This window comes from Emys orbicularis, chromosome 3, assembly GCF_028017835.1.
Source record: "Emys orbicularis isolate rEmyOrb1 chromosome 3, rEmyOrb1.hap1, whole genome shotgun sequence".
NCBI classification, from domain to species: domain Eukaryota; kingdom Metazoa; phylum Chordata; order Testudines; family Emydidae; genus Emys; species Emys orbicularis.
In genome coordinates, this window is record NC_088685.1 from 206282646 (window position 1) to 206295540 (window position 12895).

General features: G+C 41.2%; 1 protein-coding gene across 2 annotated transcripts in view; it reads right to left on the reverse strand.

Annotated features, from left to right (window-relative positions):
* The window catches only part of SLX4IP (SLX4 interacting protein), a 124951-nt gene that overhangs the window by 68399 nt on the left and 43657 nt on the right, over nt 1–12895 (reverse strand). The window contains exon 1 of one of the 2 annotated variants that reach the window (XM_065401709.1): nt 3543–3743. The exons of the other annotated variant lie outside the window; for it this stretch is intronic. Coding sequence (XP_065257781.1) covers nt 3543–3668 — 126 coding nt within the window. The 5' untranslated portion in view covers nt 3669–3743. Of the gene's footprint in view, nt 1–3542; nt 3744–12895 lie in introns of those variants that run through there. 2 annotated transcript variants of the gene reach the window in all.

Here is a 12895-nt window from a genome sequence, read left to right on the forward strand (position 1 = left end):
CAGATGTGGTGAGCAGTGCTTCTCAACATGTGAGTTTTCAGACTGCTGTGCTCAGCAAGTGGGTGTAGCTTCTTTTTAATGTACAATTTCCCAGGGCTAGACAATGCTAGCTACAGTTTTATTCCACTCTCTGATGTCAGAAGTATGGAGCAAAGAACTAGATCCTGATGATCACCTCTTGATGATATCACAGGTGGTCAAAAAGCTGGTAATGGTTAGGTATGTCACAATGTATAATCAGCAGTAGGGCAACAAAGGTATATGCTCAGTTTGCACTAAAAGCATCATAAAGCCAAAAAGAAACTCTTGAGCTTTCCTCCAGTGGAAGGAGGATTTGGGCCTGCAGAGCTTCACTGTCTTTAACCTGCATTTGGGGTAGCTTTCTGGCTGCTGCTAGAATTTCCTGGCCCTGGTGGATCAAACGAGACTTTTCGAAGTCAAAGCAAAGTTCCCCGAAGCTTCCTGGAGCATCTCAGTGATGGATGGATGATCATCATCATATTCAAGTCTGAGGATGTAAGAGATTTTATTTGTTTGTTTAGTTTTGTTGGCTTTTTGTAAAGGGACTAGGGTGACCAGGTGTCTGGTTTTCAAACACCCGGTCGAAAAGGGATCCTGGCGGCTCCAGTCAGCACTGCTGACTGGGCTGTTGACTGTCTGGTTGGCGGCGCTGCACCAGGCAGTGGGGCTGGCAGGCTCCCTGCTAGCCTCTGCGCCTCCTGGGAAGCAGCCAGCATGTCCCCCCTCAGGCTCCTACGTGTAGGGGCAACCAGGGAGCTCCGCACGCTGCTCCTGCCCCAAGCGCTACCCCCGCAGCTCCCATTGGCTGGGAACCGCGGCCAAGGGGAGCTGCAGGGGTGGCGCCTGCAGATGGGGCAGCACGCAGAGCCGCCTGGCCTGCCTCCACGTAGGAGCCGGAGGGGGGACATGCCGCAGCTTCTGGGAGCTGCTTGAGGTAAGTGCCTCCCGCAGCCTGCACCCCTGTCCATCCCCCTCCAGGACCCCAACCCCGTGGCCCACACAGCCCTGATCCTCCTTCTGCCCTCCGAACCCCTCAATCCCAGCCCAGAGCACCCTCCTACACTCCAAACCCCTCATCCCCAGTCCCACCCCAGAGCATGCACCCCTAGCCGGAGCCCTCACCCCCTCACACCCCAACCCCCTGCCTCAGCCTGGAGTCCCCTCCCACACCCTGAACCCCTCATTTCTGGCCTTACCCCAGAACCTGCACCTCCAGCCCAGAGCCAACCCCCCTGCCTCAGCCAGGAGCCCCCTCCCAACCCCTCGGCTCCACCCCCCAGCCTGGAGCCCCCTCCTGAACCCCAAATTCCTCATCCCTGTCCCCACCCCAGAGCCCACACCCCTAGCCAGAACCCTCACCCCCTCTTGCATCCCAACCCACTGCCTCAGCCTGGAGCCCCCTCCTGCACTCTGAACTCATTTCTGGTCCCACCCCGAAGCCCACATCCCCAGCCGGAGCCCACACCACCTCCCGCACCCCAGCCCCCTGAGCCAGCCCAGTGAAAATGAGCGAATGAGTGAGGGTGGGGAGAGCGAGCGACAGAGGAAGGAGGGGATGGAGTGAGCGGGGGGACCAGGCCTCTGAGAAGGGGCAGGGCATGGACGGGGCCTCAGAGGAGGAGCGGGCCAAAGGTGTTCAGTTTTGTGCAAGTAGAAAGTTGGCAACCCTAAAAGGGACTCACTAAGGAACTTTATCCTTTCAAAAGGTGCTTGAATGCCTGAACCAGGTTGCCTCTGGAAGCAGTGTCTGGATCTAGAGACTAGAGCCAAATTATTCCTTTGAGCCAAAATGCGTTGCAGAGAAGAGTCTTGGCAGAGAATCTGGTGATGTCACAGGAGGTTCAAAATGGAGAAGGAGATACATATAGTCATGTGAGTCATCATCACCACATCCTGGGTAGGGGGAGACTGGATTGCTGATTTGGCAATCTTGAAAGGGAGTTGATCTATTCAACCATAACTTCCAAAATTTCAGTAGGATACAGGCAACCTGAATCATCTGATTCAAAGTGCTCACGGCAGGAGAATAATTCCACTTCATAAGCACAGGATTGGGGTGAAGACAAGTTATGTCTAGGGGAATCCTCAGAAGAGAATGATTCGCTTTTTTGGCAGTGGTGTGTATAGCTCTTGCACCAAACGCTCCAAAAGGGATGAGAGTCCCATACTTGGTGCTTCGATGGGATCAAGGGGGGAAGGGACAAGCATCTGGGGATTTATCAGTAAATTACAGGAGTATGAAGCCTTCCTCAAAGTGATCCCTCTAAGACTTTCTCCTTGCTAGACAGAAACTAGGGTGGAGGGAGAGGGAGAACAGGGCCACACAAATTCTCAGAACAGACTGCAGAGAAAATCTCTGTCTGTGAGCACAGAAGCAAAAAATTGAGGAGAAACATCAGAGCAGCAGATCATCAGGCACACCTGTAGAGGGTGCTGACAGGCAGAGAGCACTAGGGATTGGGGGAGAGCAGGAAAGAGAAAATGAAGAACTTCTTACATGCCTCTGATACTTAGAAAGGATGGAGAAACCTAGAAGTTCCAAGTCTGATGGAGCAGCAGAATCTCATGACTGAGAAATTCAAACTTAGTGTTGACACACACCGCTGTTAATGCATGCAATTATTAAAATGCTCCATGCAACTTGACAGGCTCAAAAAATCAACTATTTCCATACGACACAATACAATGAAATAATGTTTCTATATAAAGCTCCTCACTCCACTATTTTTATTTTCAATTTGCTTCTTACAATCCCTACTATATGTAAAATTTAGAACTGGTCTTCCAAGAACCACCCTGTGAGGTATACTCTTGAAAAAGTGGCATAAAATGCAGTAGAGAGAACAAGTTTATTTCAGTTGCCAACCAATGCAATTCTGTAGGAGGCAATTTTGTAGCCTACAAATGGAAAGAAGCCATCAGGCCAGGAGCACAAGCAATTGCAAAACACAAGTTGTTCCTCAGGGCAAAGGCTCCAAATATCAGTTCAATTTCAACATTGTAAAGGGATTTACCATGTCTCTGCCTGTGTCAAAATGGATCCACATAAACAAAAACTGCAAGATCACATTTGTGTCAGATCGGGGACAGATATCCTGAGCTCACAAAAAGTTGCATGCACCCTTTCCTTCTCAAGTGCTGCAGTTAACGTTCTGACAATCTGTGAAGCCACTGATGACAGGCCACAAATGAGGGCATGAGCAACTCATATTCACTGTGGTTTGTTTTTATTCTCATGAATGGGCTTAATAACAAAAAGAATGGACAGACAAGTAAAGGGCGAATACAGGCATGAATAAAACGCCCTAAAACTATTCCCTGATGTATTTTATTTTACTTTTGCTGTAAACAAGAAAAAGGTATTTCTTATATGACTCTGTTAGAAAAAAATGGAAGGATTTCTCTTGGGAATATGTTCAATCACAACTTCTAGACCCTGGGTGATTAATACATTTACAACAAAGACGAAATCAATGTTTTGGGGTTTTTTATTTACCAGTAGTTGAAATATGGTCATTTACCATGTTCTCAAGCTCAATGCTTAACGTAATGGGCATAAGCTCTTTTCTTAATGAAAAAGGCATCCAAAGGCTGTAAGTGACCCTTCTCCTGCATCCACTCCAGACCATCTGCAATAAACTTTTCATCTTAAGAAACTGAACTGATGAGGGATGGATGGAGGGGACTCAGGAGAGCTGAGTTCAATTCCCTGTTCTGGCACAGACTTCCTGTGTGAATCTGTCACTTAATCTCTGTGCTTCAGTCCCCATCTGTAAAACAAAGGTAACAGTAATGCCTACTAAAAAGGGCTGTGCAAGGATAAGTTAATTAGCGTTTGAGAGGGTCTCAGATAGTATGGAAATGGATGTCATTATACACAGATATGTAGAACTGAGAGCCTTAACAATTTTCACTTCTTCCATCAACCCAGAGGACATTTCAAAAGATGTGTGTGAAGCCCACTAACTTTCTATTATTAAAACTAAACTGACCTCCTAATTTATTTATTGTTTAAACATGAACAACTCTACATTTCTTTCTCTACCAGGACACCAGAGTCAGAATCAGGGCTTCACACACAAGAATAAAATTGTTCATTGAAGTCCCTAGCAATTTTTAAATGACAAAATTAGCATTAAAAGTGGTCTTTGGGCCAGAGAAAGTTGTTGAAAAGGTAGCTGAGAGGAAAAAAGGGGCCAGGAAACAAAAACGTAAAATAATTTTATGAAGACATAAATAGTAGTTAAAGATACTTTTAAGCCTTTTCAATACCATTCTCTTATATTTGTAGTCATGAAATAATATTTATAGATTTGCATAAAACACTTTCCAAATTGCATTTTAATATTAATTAGTCAAAGTTTAAAAATAAAAAGCCAAGATTTCCGGGGTACGCATTAATATGTTACTAGTACATTTCCTAGGTAACTAAAGGTAAAAGGCAAAGCACACCCAAGGTGTTTTACTAACTGCCTACTAATAATACACCACCTTTTTTATTTTATACGCACGCACGCACACACACACACACAAAAACCATGTGGATATACGAGGTATATTCTATAATATATCAGATTAATTAGAGTCACTACAAAATTGCTTAACTGCAATAAAAATGCCATTTAAAAATTAGGTAGAAAGCTACCATCTCTTTTGATGTATGTTATGACAAAGGAAATAGATCTTACATCTTGGTATCATGGGAAAGTTACTTTCAAAGGTCTTTTAAGGTGAAGATGAGATAAAGCAAAAAGTAAGGTAAAGTAATGAATCAGTCCCTCAAATGAGGAGGAAAAGGAGTTCTGAAACAAGTAATGCACACGGGCTTATATGTCCTGGACACATTTTACAGCAGCTGCAGGGAATTGGGCTAGATTATTCTTCTGCCCCACCAGTATAACGGGAGGGAAAGAATCACAGGCAACAAACTGCTCCATGTCCCCAGACATGCAGCTAGTTCAGGAAGACTTTGACTCCTCTACTAGACCGTGAGAAATGCCCCACCTGCCCTAGAACACACTTCCTTCCCCTTGTCTTATGAAGTTACCTACCGCAGAAGGCAATTCTTTATGAAAAAAGAAACACCACATGCAGTCCATGTTCCAGTATAAAGTATCTGCAGATGTGAAATCCTTATGCCAAAATAATTTAGCAGATTAAAGATACATTGATTACACATGCACAGACTTGTAACTTTAAACCCTTATAACTTTAAAAAATACTAGTTTTGTTTTATATACTTGTCTCAGTTAACTTTCCTCCTCAAACACTATGATCATGCCAAGTTTACAGTTTTTTGGTTCTACTGGGGTTTTTTGTTTGCTTTTGTTTTTGGGGGGTTGGTTTGTTATGTTTTCTAAGCACCAAAAAGATTTTTTTTTTTACTTTCCATCAGGGCCGGCTCTGGCTTTTTTGCCGCCCCAGGCAAAAAAGCCTCCGGCCGCCCCCCCCACCCCCCGCGGGGGGGGGGGGGGGGCGGCCGGAGCCCTGGGGGGAGGGCGGCGAGACCCGGCGGGGGCTCCGCTCTCCCCCCGCGGCCGGGGGAGGGCGGCGAGAGTGCCGCGGGGAGGGCGGCGAGCCCGGCTGTGGCCCCGCTCTCCCCGGCGGCCGGAGCGCCGCGCCGCCCCCCTCCAGGTGCCGCCCCAAGCACAAGCTTGGTGGGCTGGTGCCTGGAGCCGGCCCTGCTTTCCATTTTAATAATGGACGAACTGTTTTAATTTTTTAAAATTTCTCTTTCAGCCCAGAAAGTTTTCAGAAAATTATGAGAGAACAAAATATGTGGTTTTCTTTCAAAATTTGCATATTACAGAAACGATACACCTAGGGATTGATTTTCAACAATGTTCAACATTCAGAGGTGCCACTGACTTTGAGTGGAGTTGCAACATGCTGATTACATAGAAATCAGACCCTGTGTTTCTCAAGCTGGGCACTCAAAAATTGGGTCACCTCAAAATCTAGTGAACATTTTTGCAAAACCTGGCCTGAATTTTTCCAGGTTTCAGTTTCTAAAATAGAGCTAATATTTACCCAGCAGGCTTCCTCACAGAGGTATTATGTGAACTACTTAGTTAACAAAGCCTGTAAACCCTTTTGAAGATGAAAAACCACATATATACTAAGTGTTATTAATTTTTGTATAGGAAAATAAATATTAAGGTGATAGAAAAGGAAAAATCCCACAGTATTTTACACTGGCAATGGCTAATCTATAGTTGCGTCTGTCAACTTCTTTAATTGCTTGATATGCTACTAAGCACGATAGGCATCTTTATTCACATGTAACTGGGTTAAGAAATGAAAAACCATGAATAAAAAGTAACCCTGCTTTTATATCAATTTTTGGTTTTAGAATACAATATGTATAAAGTGTATATATAGAACATGTCTTTCATGTTGTTCATCTTCACCTTCAATCAAGAGCAATGGAGGAAACTTGCTCTCATGAATTCAGAGAAATCAAATATAGGAATAGAAAGAAAACTGAGAGACTGATTTGTTAATGAGCAAATTCCTCTATATTCTAGAGATTTAAAAAAAAAGGATTTTGTTTTAAGAGAAAAGGGAAATTGATTTTGGTAAATAAAAAGATAGCCTAGAAGCACCTAAAATATCAGCTGATTATTTGAAAAAAAAAAAACATTATCAAACCTGTGTTGAAAGTTTAAATCTTTAAAGCCAACTTTTTAATTTTCCAGTGTATTGAGTTACTAATTGGAAAACATTTCCCACAATTATGTTTGTAAAAGTCAAGTGGCTGGGGTAACGGGCAGTAATCAAGAAAACTACCATGAAATGCCTGAAAAACATTAAATTGATTTAAAATGATAAACAGCGTCAATTTTAAAGTGGCCAGAACTGGATTCACATGAAAGTAATCTGCAGAGCTGTAAAATCTGTTTCATGATTATATTTTATATATTAAACACATATCCTAAAATTTGGCTGTTATTGCACTTATTTCAAAGACACTAATGGATACTTTAAAAACATATTTTAAAAAAAAAATCATTTGTTATTTTACTGGTGTAGCTAAGAACATCACAAAATCTAAAAGTTAATTTATTTTCAAAGTTAATTTGCGTGTCTTCAGTTCTGCAGCTTTTCTATGCTAACTTTTGGAAAAATTGAGGCAGTTTGGGCACATATCCTAGTACTTGCTGTACACATGCCCCAACATGGTAAGATCATCATGCTCATACACAATCTTGGAAGCCTACTTGAACTCTTTCATTCACCCAAGAGAAATAGTATTTGACAGATCTGACCAGCTGCTTTGAATCCAGAGGTGCAAATGAATTTGTTATTTAATGCACTGTCATTTTTAATAAATTAATAAAAGCACTGAGATGTGTGTGTCTAGTTTTATTCAGGCTTAGATTTTTATGCACCACTCACTATATTTCTGCCTCCCACCCTTCAGTCCTTAATAGTTGTACATCTTCTTGCTCTCCTACAAAATCCCATCAATACAGGATTCCAGAATAGTCCGCATGTCTCAGATACCCCACCTCCTGTTTCCCTCCAGTGACATGACGAAGTCTTTTCTACCAGTACCACCAAAATCCACCTCATCACCCAATTCTGTATCCCAGGTGATGTCTTCTTTGGGTCCAAGACCACGGTATCAGGTTGTTTATTCTTTTCAATATTTCTTTAACCAAAGATTTTCCCAGAATACTTAGATTTTTACTCTTGATTTATGTGACTGAGCTGAGATTGGTGAACAAGATTTTTATCCTCTGGCATTAAACATCTGACTCTGTTATTGCTATTACTGCTTTTAGGAACTTGTTCCACTCACCTGCAACAGGAAGATTCAGTGCCACCAGCTTTGTTCACATGGACTGCTATCCTGTAGCACTTTTTCAAAAGCAAGATTTTTAAGAAATCATGTGCTGTCCAGCAGAGCAAGTGAATGAGCCAGGTCTCTGAAATTCTGTTCTTGGCTCTGCTACTGATTTTCTGTGTGACCTTGGGCAAACCTTCTCATCACCTCAGTTAACGTATTTGTTCACCTCAGTTAATGTATTTGTTCATTCCCTACCTGGGATGTTGTGCGGCTAAAATTGGTGTTTACTGACTGTTTTAAGAGACTCAGATGAAGGATGCTACAGAAGTGCAGTCTTATTAAATCAGTTAGATCCACCATGTGTGATAAAAATAAATTACAGAATATGTAGATTTTTGTATCGTATCCAATTTGTAATCATAAGAATATAAGAACGGCCATACTAGATCAGACCAAAGGTCGATCTAGCCCAGTATCCTGTCTTCCAACAGTAGTCAATGCCAGGTGCCCCAGAGGGAATGAACAGAACAGGTAATCATCAAGTGATCCATCCCGTCGCTCATTCCCAGCTTCTGAAAAACAGAGGCTGGGGACACCATCCTGCCCATCCTGGCTAATAGCCAATGATGGACCTATCCTCCATGAAATTATCTAGTTCTTTTTTGAACCTTGTTATAGCCTTGGCCTTCACAACATCCTCTGGCAAGGAGTTCCACAGGTTGACTGTATGTTGTGTGAAAAAATACTTCCTTCTGTTTGTTTTAAATCTGTTGCCTATTAATTTCATTTGCTGACCCCTATTTCTTGTGTTATGAGAAGAAGTAAATAACACTTTCTTATTTATTTTCTCTACACCTGTCATGATTTTATAGACCTCAATCATATCCCCCCTTAGTCGTCTCTTTTCCAAGCTGAAAAGTCCCGGTCTTTATTAATCTCTCCTCAAACGGAAACCGTTCCATACCCGTAATCATTTTTGTTGCCCTTTTCTGAACCTTTTCCAATTCCAATCTATCTTTTCTGAGATGGGCTGACCACATCTGCACACAGTATCCAAGATGTGGGCGTACCATGGATTTATATTGAGGCAATATATTTTCTGTCTTATTTACTATCCCTTTCCTAATGATTCCCAACATTCTGTTCACTTTTTTCACTGCCCCTGCACACTGAGTGGATGTTTTCAGAGAACTATCCACAATGACTCCAAAATCTCTTTCTTGAGTGGTAACAGCTAATTTAGACCCTATCATTTCATAGGATAATCCACCTAAAACTGGGTCTACACTATGGATTAAATCCTGGCCCCATTGAAATCAATGCCAAAACTCCCAGTGACTTCAATGGGGCAGGATTTCACTGTATGGTTGTAAGCAGCTTTAAATTGATTTAGCTTAACCTGTTGAAATATTTCTTCAATGTAGACAGGCCCTTAATATGCAGAGAGTCTGTCAGTGCATGAAGCACGTTTTCCTCCTTTGTACAAGCAGACAGCATAGATCAGAGAAAGAACACAAAAAGGGCATCTGAATTGTTTCATTCATCTCTAGCAAGCAGTATTTAAGTAATTCACTCTTAGTCCTATGTGTTCTCATTGCTGCTAATTTTCTGCAATTGATCCTCACCGCCTCAGGTATGTAATGGGAAAGAAAGACATTTAAATGTTTTATATGCAACAAGTGTCACCCTCTACCCCGCCACAAAAAAACCAAAAACCTTCAAAACAACAACAAATCCAGCAGTGTCAGAAAAGAGTCAGGGTATGTGTACATAGCATTGTAGGGGAGAGGTGTGGGCTTCTGAGACGAAGCTGAGGCTTGCTCCTGCTCACTCCAAAATGCTGTGTAGACATACCTCAAAGGTGTGGACAATTTCCAACAGTTCAGACTCTATCCCCTCAGGAAATTGTTATTCATCCTTATAGTGCATCAGTTTAAAAACATTTATTCTGAGCAGAACACACAGTATTTGAAGACAGTCAATAAGAAATGAGATTGTTTTTTAAAAAACAGATCAAAAATGGGTTGTCAGGGAAATCGAACTGCAAAAACCAGATCCAGTTTGTGTCATGTGCCAACAAAAGCAATGTTGTTTCTTAACTCACCAATCCTTTTAATTTATTACCACAACAAGATTATATAAACTAGAATTTCTATTTTTATTTCTAATCAGTGAACAAATAGTTATTGGTGCATTAATTTAAGAGAAGGCTTTTTGTTCCTGCTTGATGAAATACAGCTCTGGTCTACATCAGTCTCAGTTCCCAAGCATCTTTCCACCTCTCCTTATCACTTTCGTAGTTTTCCCACTGTCAAAGCCTGTTTTTCCAGGAAGGAAAGCTATGGTAAAGATGAGGACTATTGCTCGGCACCTCTTTGCCCTTTGGCATTGCTATCAAACATTGGGATTTTATCTGCCACATTAGCAGAGATCTTACAAAAAACACGTTCCTTTTTGTATAATGTACATGGTGGTCACTCAAACAATAACCAGTAACAGATGTTTAAAGTGAGGAGAATGGACTGCTTAAATAGAACTTTATAAATTCTGATGATGCTTTCCCAGATTTGAGACCTTGACACTTAATTTATAACTATCAGCATGGCCATATACATTTCTTTATGTGTTTATTTCCAATTCCAACTACACTAAATGCACTTTTTCCCTCATGTTTTAAATTTCACTGTGACCTAAAGATAATCTTGCCTTTAAATTGCATTCATTTAATGGTGCAAAGATAGGAATGGAAGAGGGGAAAACCTCTGTGAAGAATCCTACAGCCAAATAAGGAATTCCAACTGGGGCTGTGAACTTAAATGCTTATACAAAATTACTGGCCACTTTCAGTGAAGTGCAATGACTATCTGGAGAAGTTATATTTTAAAGACGAAGTGAAAGCATAAAAGAAACACAAACCAGACTGTCTATTGTGAGGTTAACATGCCAGACGCTTCCTCCTGTTTTATTTTATTTATAGTGTAAACATTAATAATTAGCTCTGGAAAAAAATGAAACTTCTGATTTTCAACTGCGTACATCCATTCCCACTAAAATCTAAGGACCCCATCAGAACAACTATTCTGTATGGTCCAACTATTCTGTACGGTCCAACTATTCTGTTCGGTCCAACTATTCTGTATGGTCCATTATCACAAGAAAACATTGGCCCATTAATTTAATTGGAATTAACTGGAAAAAAAAGTCCCCAGAAATCCATGTATCTGAACCCCCTCTGCCAAACACACACCTTTTGTGCATATATAATCAGTTTGATCATTTGTTTGGCATATACTAGAAGAGGCCTAATAGCTGAAGCACCTATATACTTTAAACTGCCGCTTTACACTTAAAAGGTGACTGAAAATAACACCTTATTTAACAAATAATGATGTTCACATTTCTTTCTGCTTGCTGTAGTGAAAATTAAGTTTTCTACTGCCTTTACTACTGTTATCACTGTAGATCCATCTCAGCTATGAGTGAGTGAAAGTGAGACCTAGGACATATTAAAAATCTCACAACATCAACAAAATTGTTAACTAAATTTTGAGTGCAGAGACAAATTCTGCCATTAGACCCCTATTGCACAGATCTAACTGAGGGTTCAATTTGAAGACAATGGGATTGCACAAGTGTAACCAAGACAGATTTTTAGGATATGGAGTTATGCATTTAAAGACAATGGGGGTGTTTTGGAGGATAGAAACTTTAGGGCTTGCTGACATGCAAGAGTGAATGGACCCAGTTTAATGTTCAGATCCAAAGTTGAGTTTGCAGGGCTGCAAGTTAGAAAAATATAATTTTATTTGTCAAACTAGCAGATTGGATATGAAGTCAGTAAGAAACAATAAATATGTAACCCAAACATAGTAATTTTTTTTGCAATGACCTTTCAGAGCATAAATATATTTCATGGAATTTTAATAAAGCAAGGTATTCAGCAAAGTATTTTTGGGGCCATGTTTTTGGGGAAACAATTCCTATCAAGGAGAAAAAAAATGCAACTTAATAATAGCAGCCTGCTGTGTAAAGACTGTACCCTAAACCAAACTCTCTGTGGGCAGTAAAGTGGCTAAGTGGATCAATGAAGCATTCTTCCAATCAAGAGCTTATATTGCAGGTTGGAAAGTTCCTTTTCTGTGTTGTTACACTACCCATGTTACTGGAAACCACAAAGTTAAAAAAAAAACAAAAAACAGGCAGATAAGCTGGAATGCCATCTGCCTATGGAACAATGTTTTCACTAGAATTAGAAATAATATTTTGCAAATACTCAGGACTTTAGTAGAAAGTATAAAATAACTAATATATAATATCTATCTATATATTATTTCATGTATTTTTTGTTTGTTTGTTTTTTTGGCTTTTATTAATAATTTTAAAATGGGAGAAAAATCAGTAAAAACCAAAACCGAAGAGCAGTAGGCAGGAGGAAGGAGAGATGCCCAGTAGTCATGGTGTTGAGCAGTTGAGGAAGCTTTCCGCTCCCTGCAGCGGTTGGGCAAGTCTCGGCTTCCAGGATCCATCTTCTCTGCCCATCTTGTTCCCCGACTATGCAGAGGAAGCAAATGGAGCCATGCCAAAGGCCTGGGATCAGGATGGGTGTGGAGGGCTGTACCCCATGGTACTGACCTCCCTGCTAGACAGAGCCCCCTGCTGACCCCAGCCCTTTAGCACAGCTCCATCTGCTTTCCTTGCAACAAATTTCCAGGTCCGGAAATAGACAAAATTTGGATGAAAAATCGGTAAAACCTGAATACTGGCTTTTTCAAAAACCCAGGAATTTTTGGGCGGAATACAGCTGGTAAAATATTAACAACGAAGGGCCTCAAATATACTGAATTTTAATATAATGGCACATCAGTGTTACAAATTAAGCCACAGCTCTCATATGACTGCAAGCTTTCAATTCCTGGGAGCGACACCATGGGGCAGATCCTTAATTTAAACCGAATGGAGATTCCCCTCCCCCCCCCCCATATCTACAAAACTTGACTTTCATGGCAAATTCTTTAATTCCCTCCCACCTTCCAAGTGATGGTGTAGCTGAAGCTTTATAAAACATACTTGTGGCTGCATTTG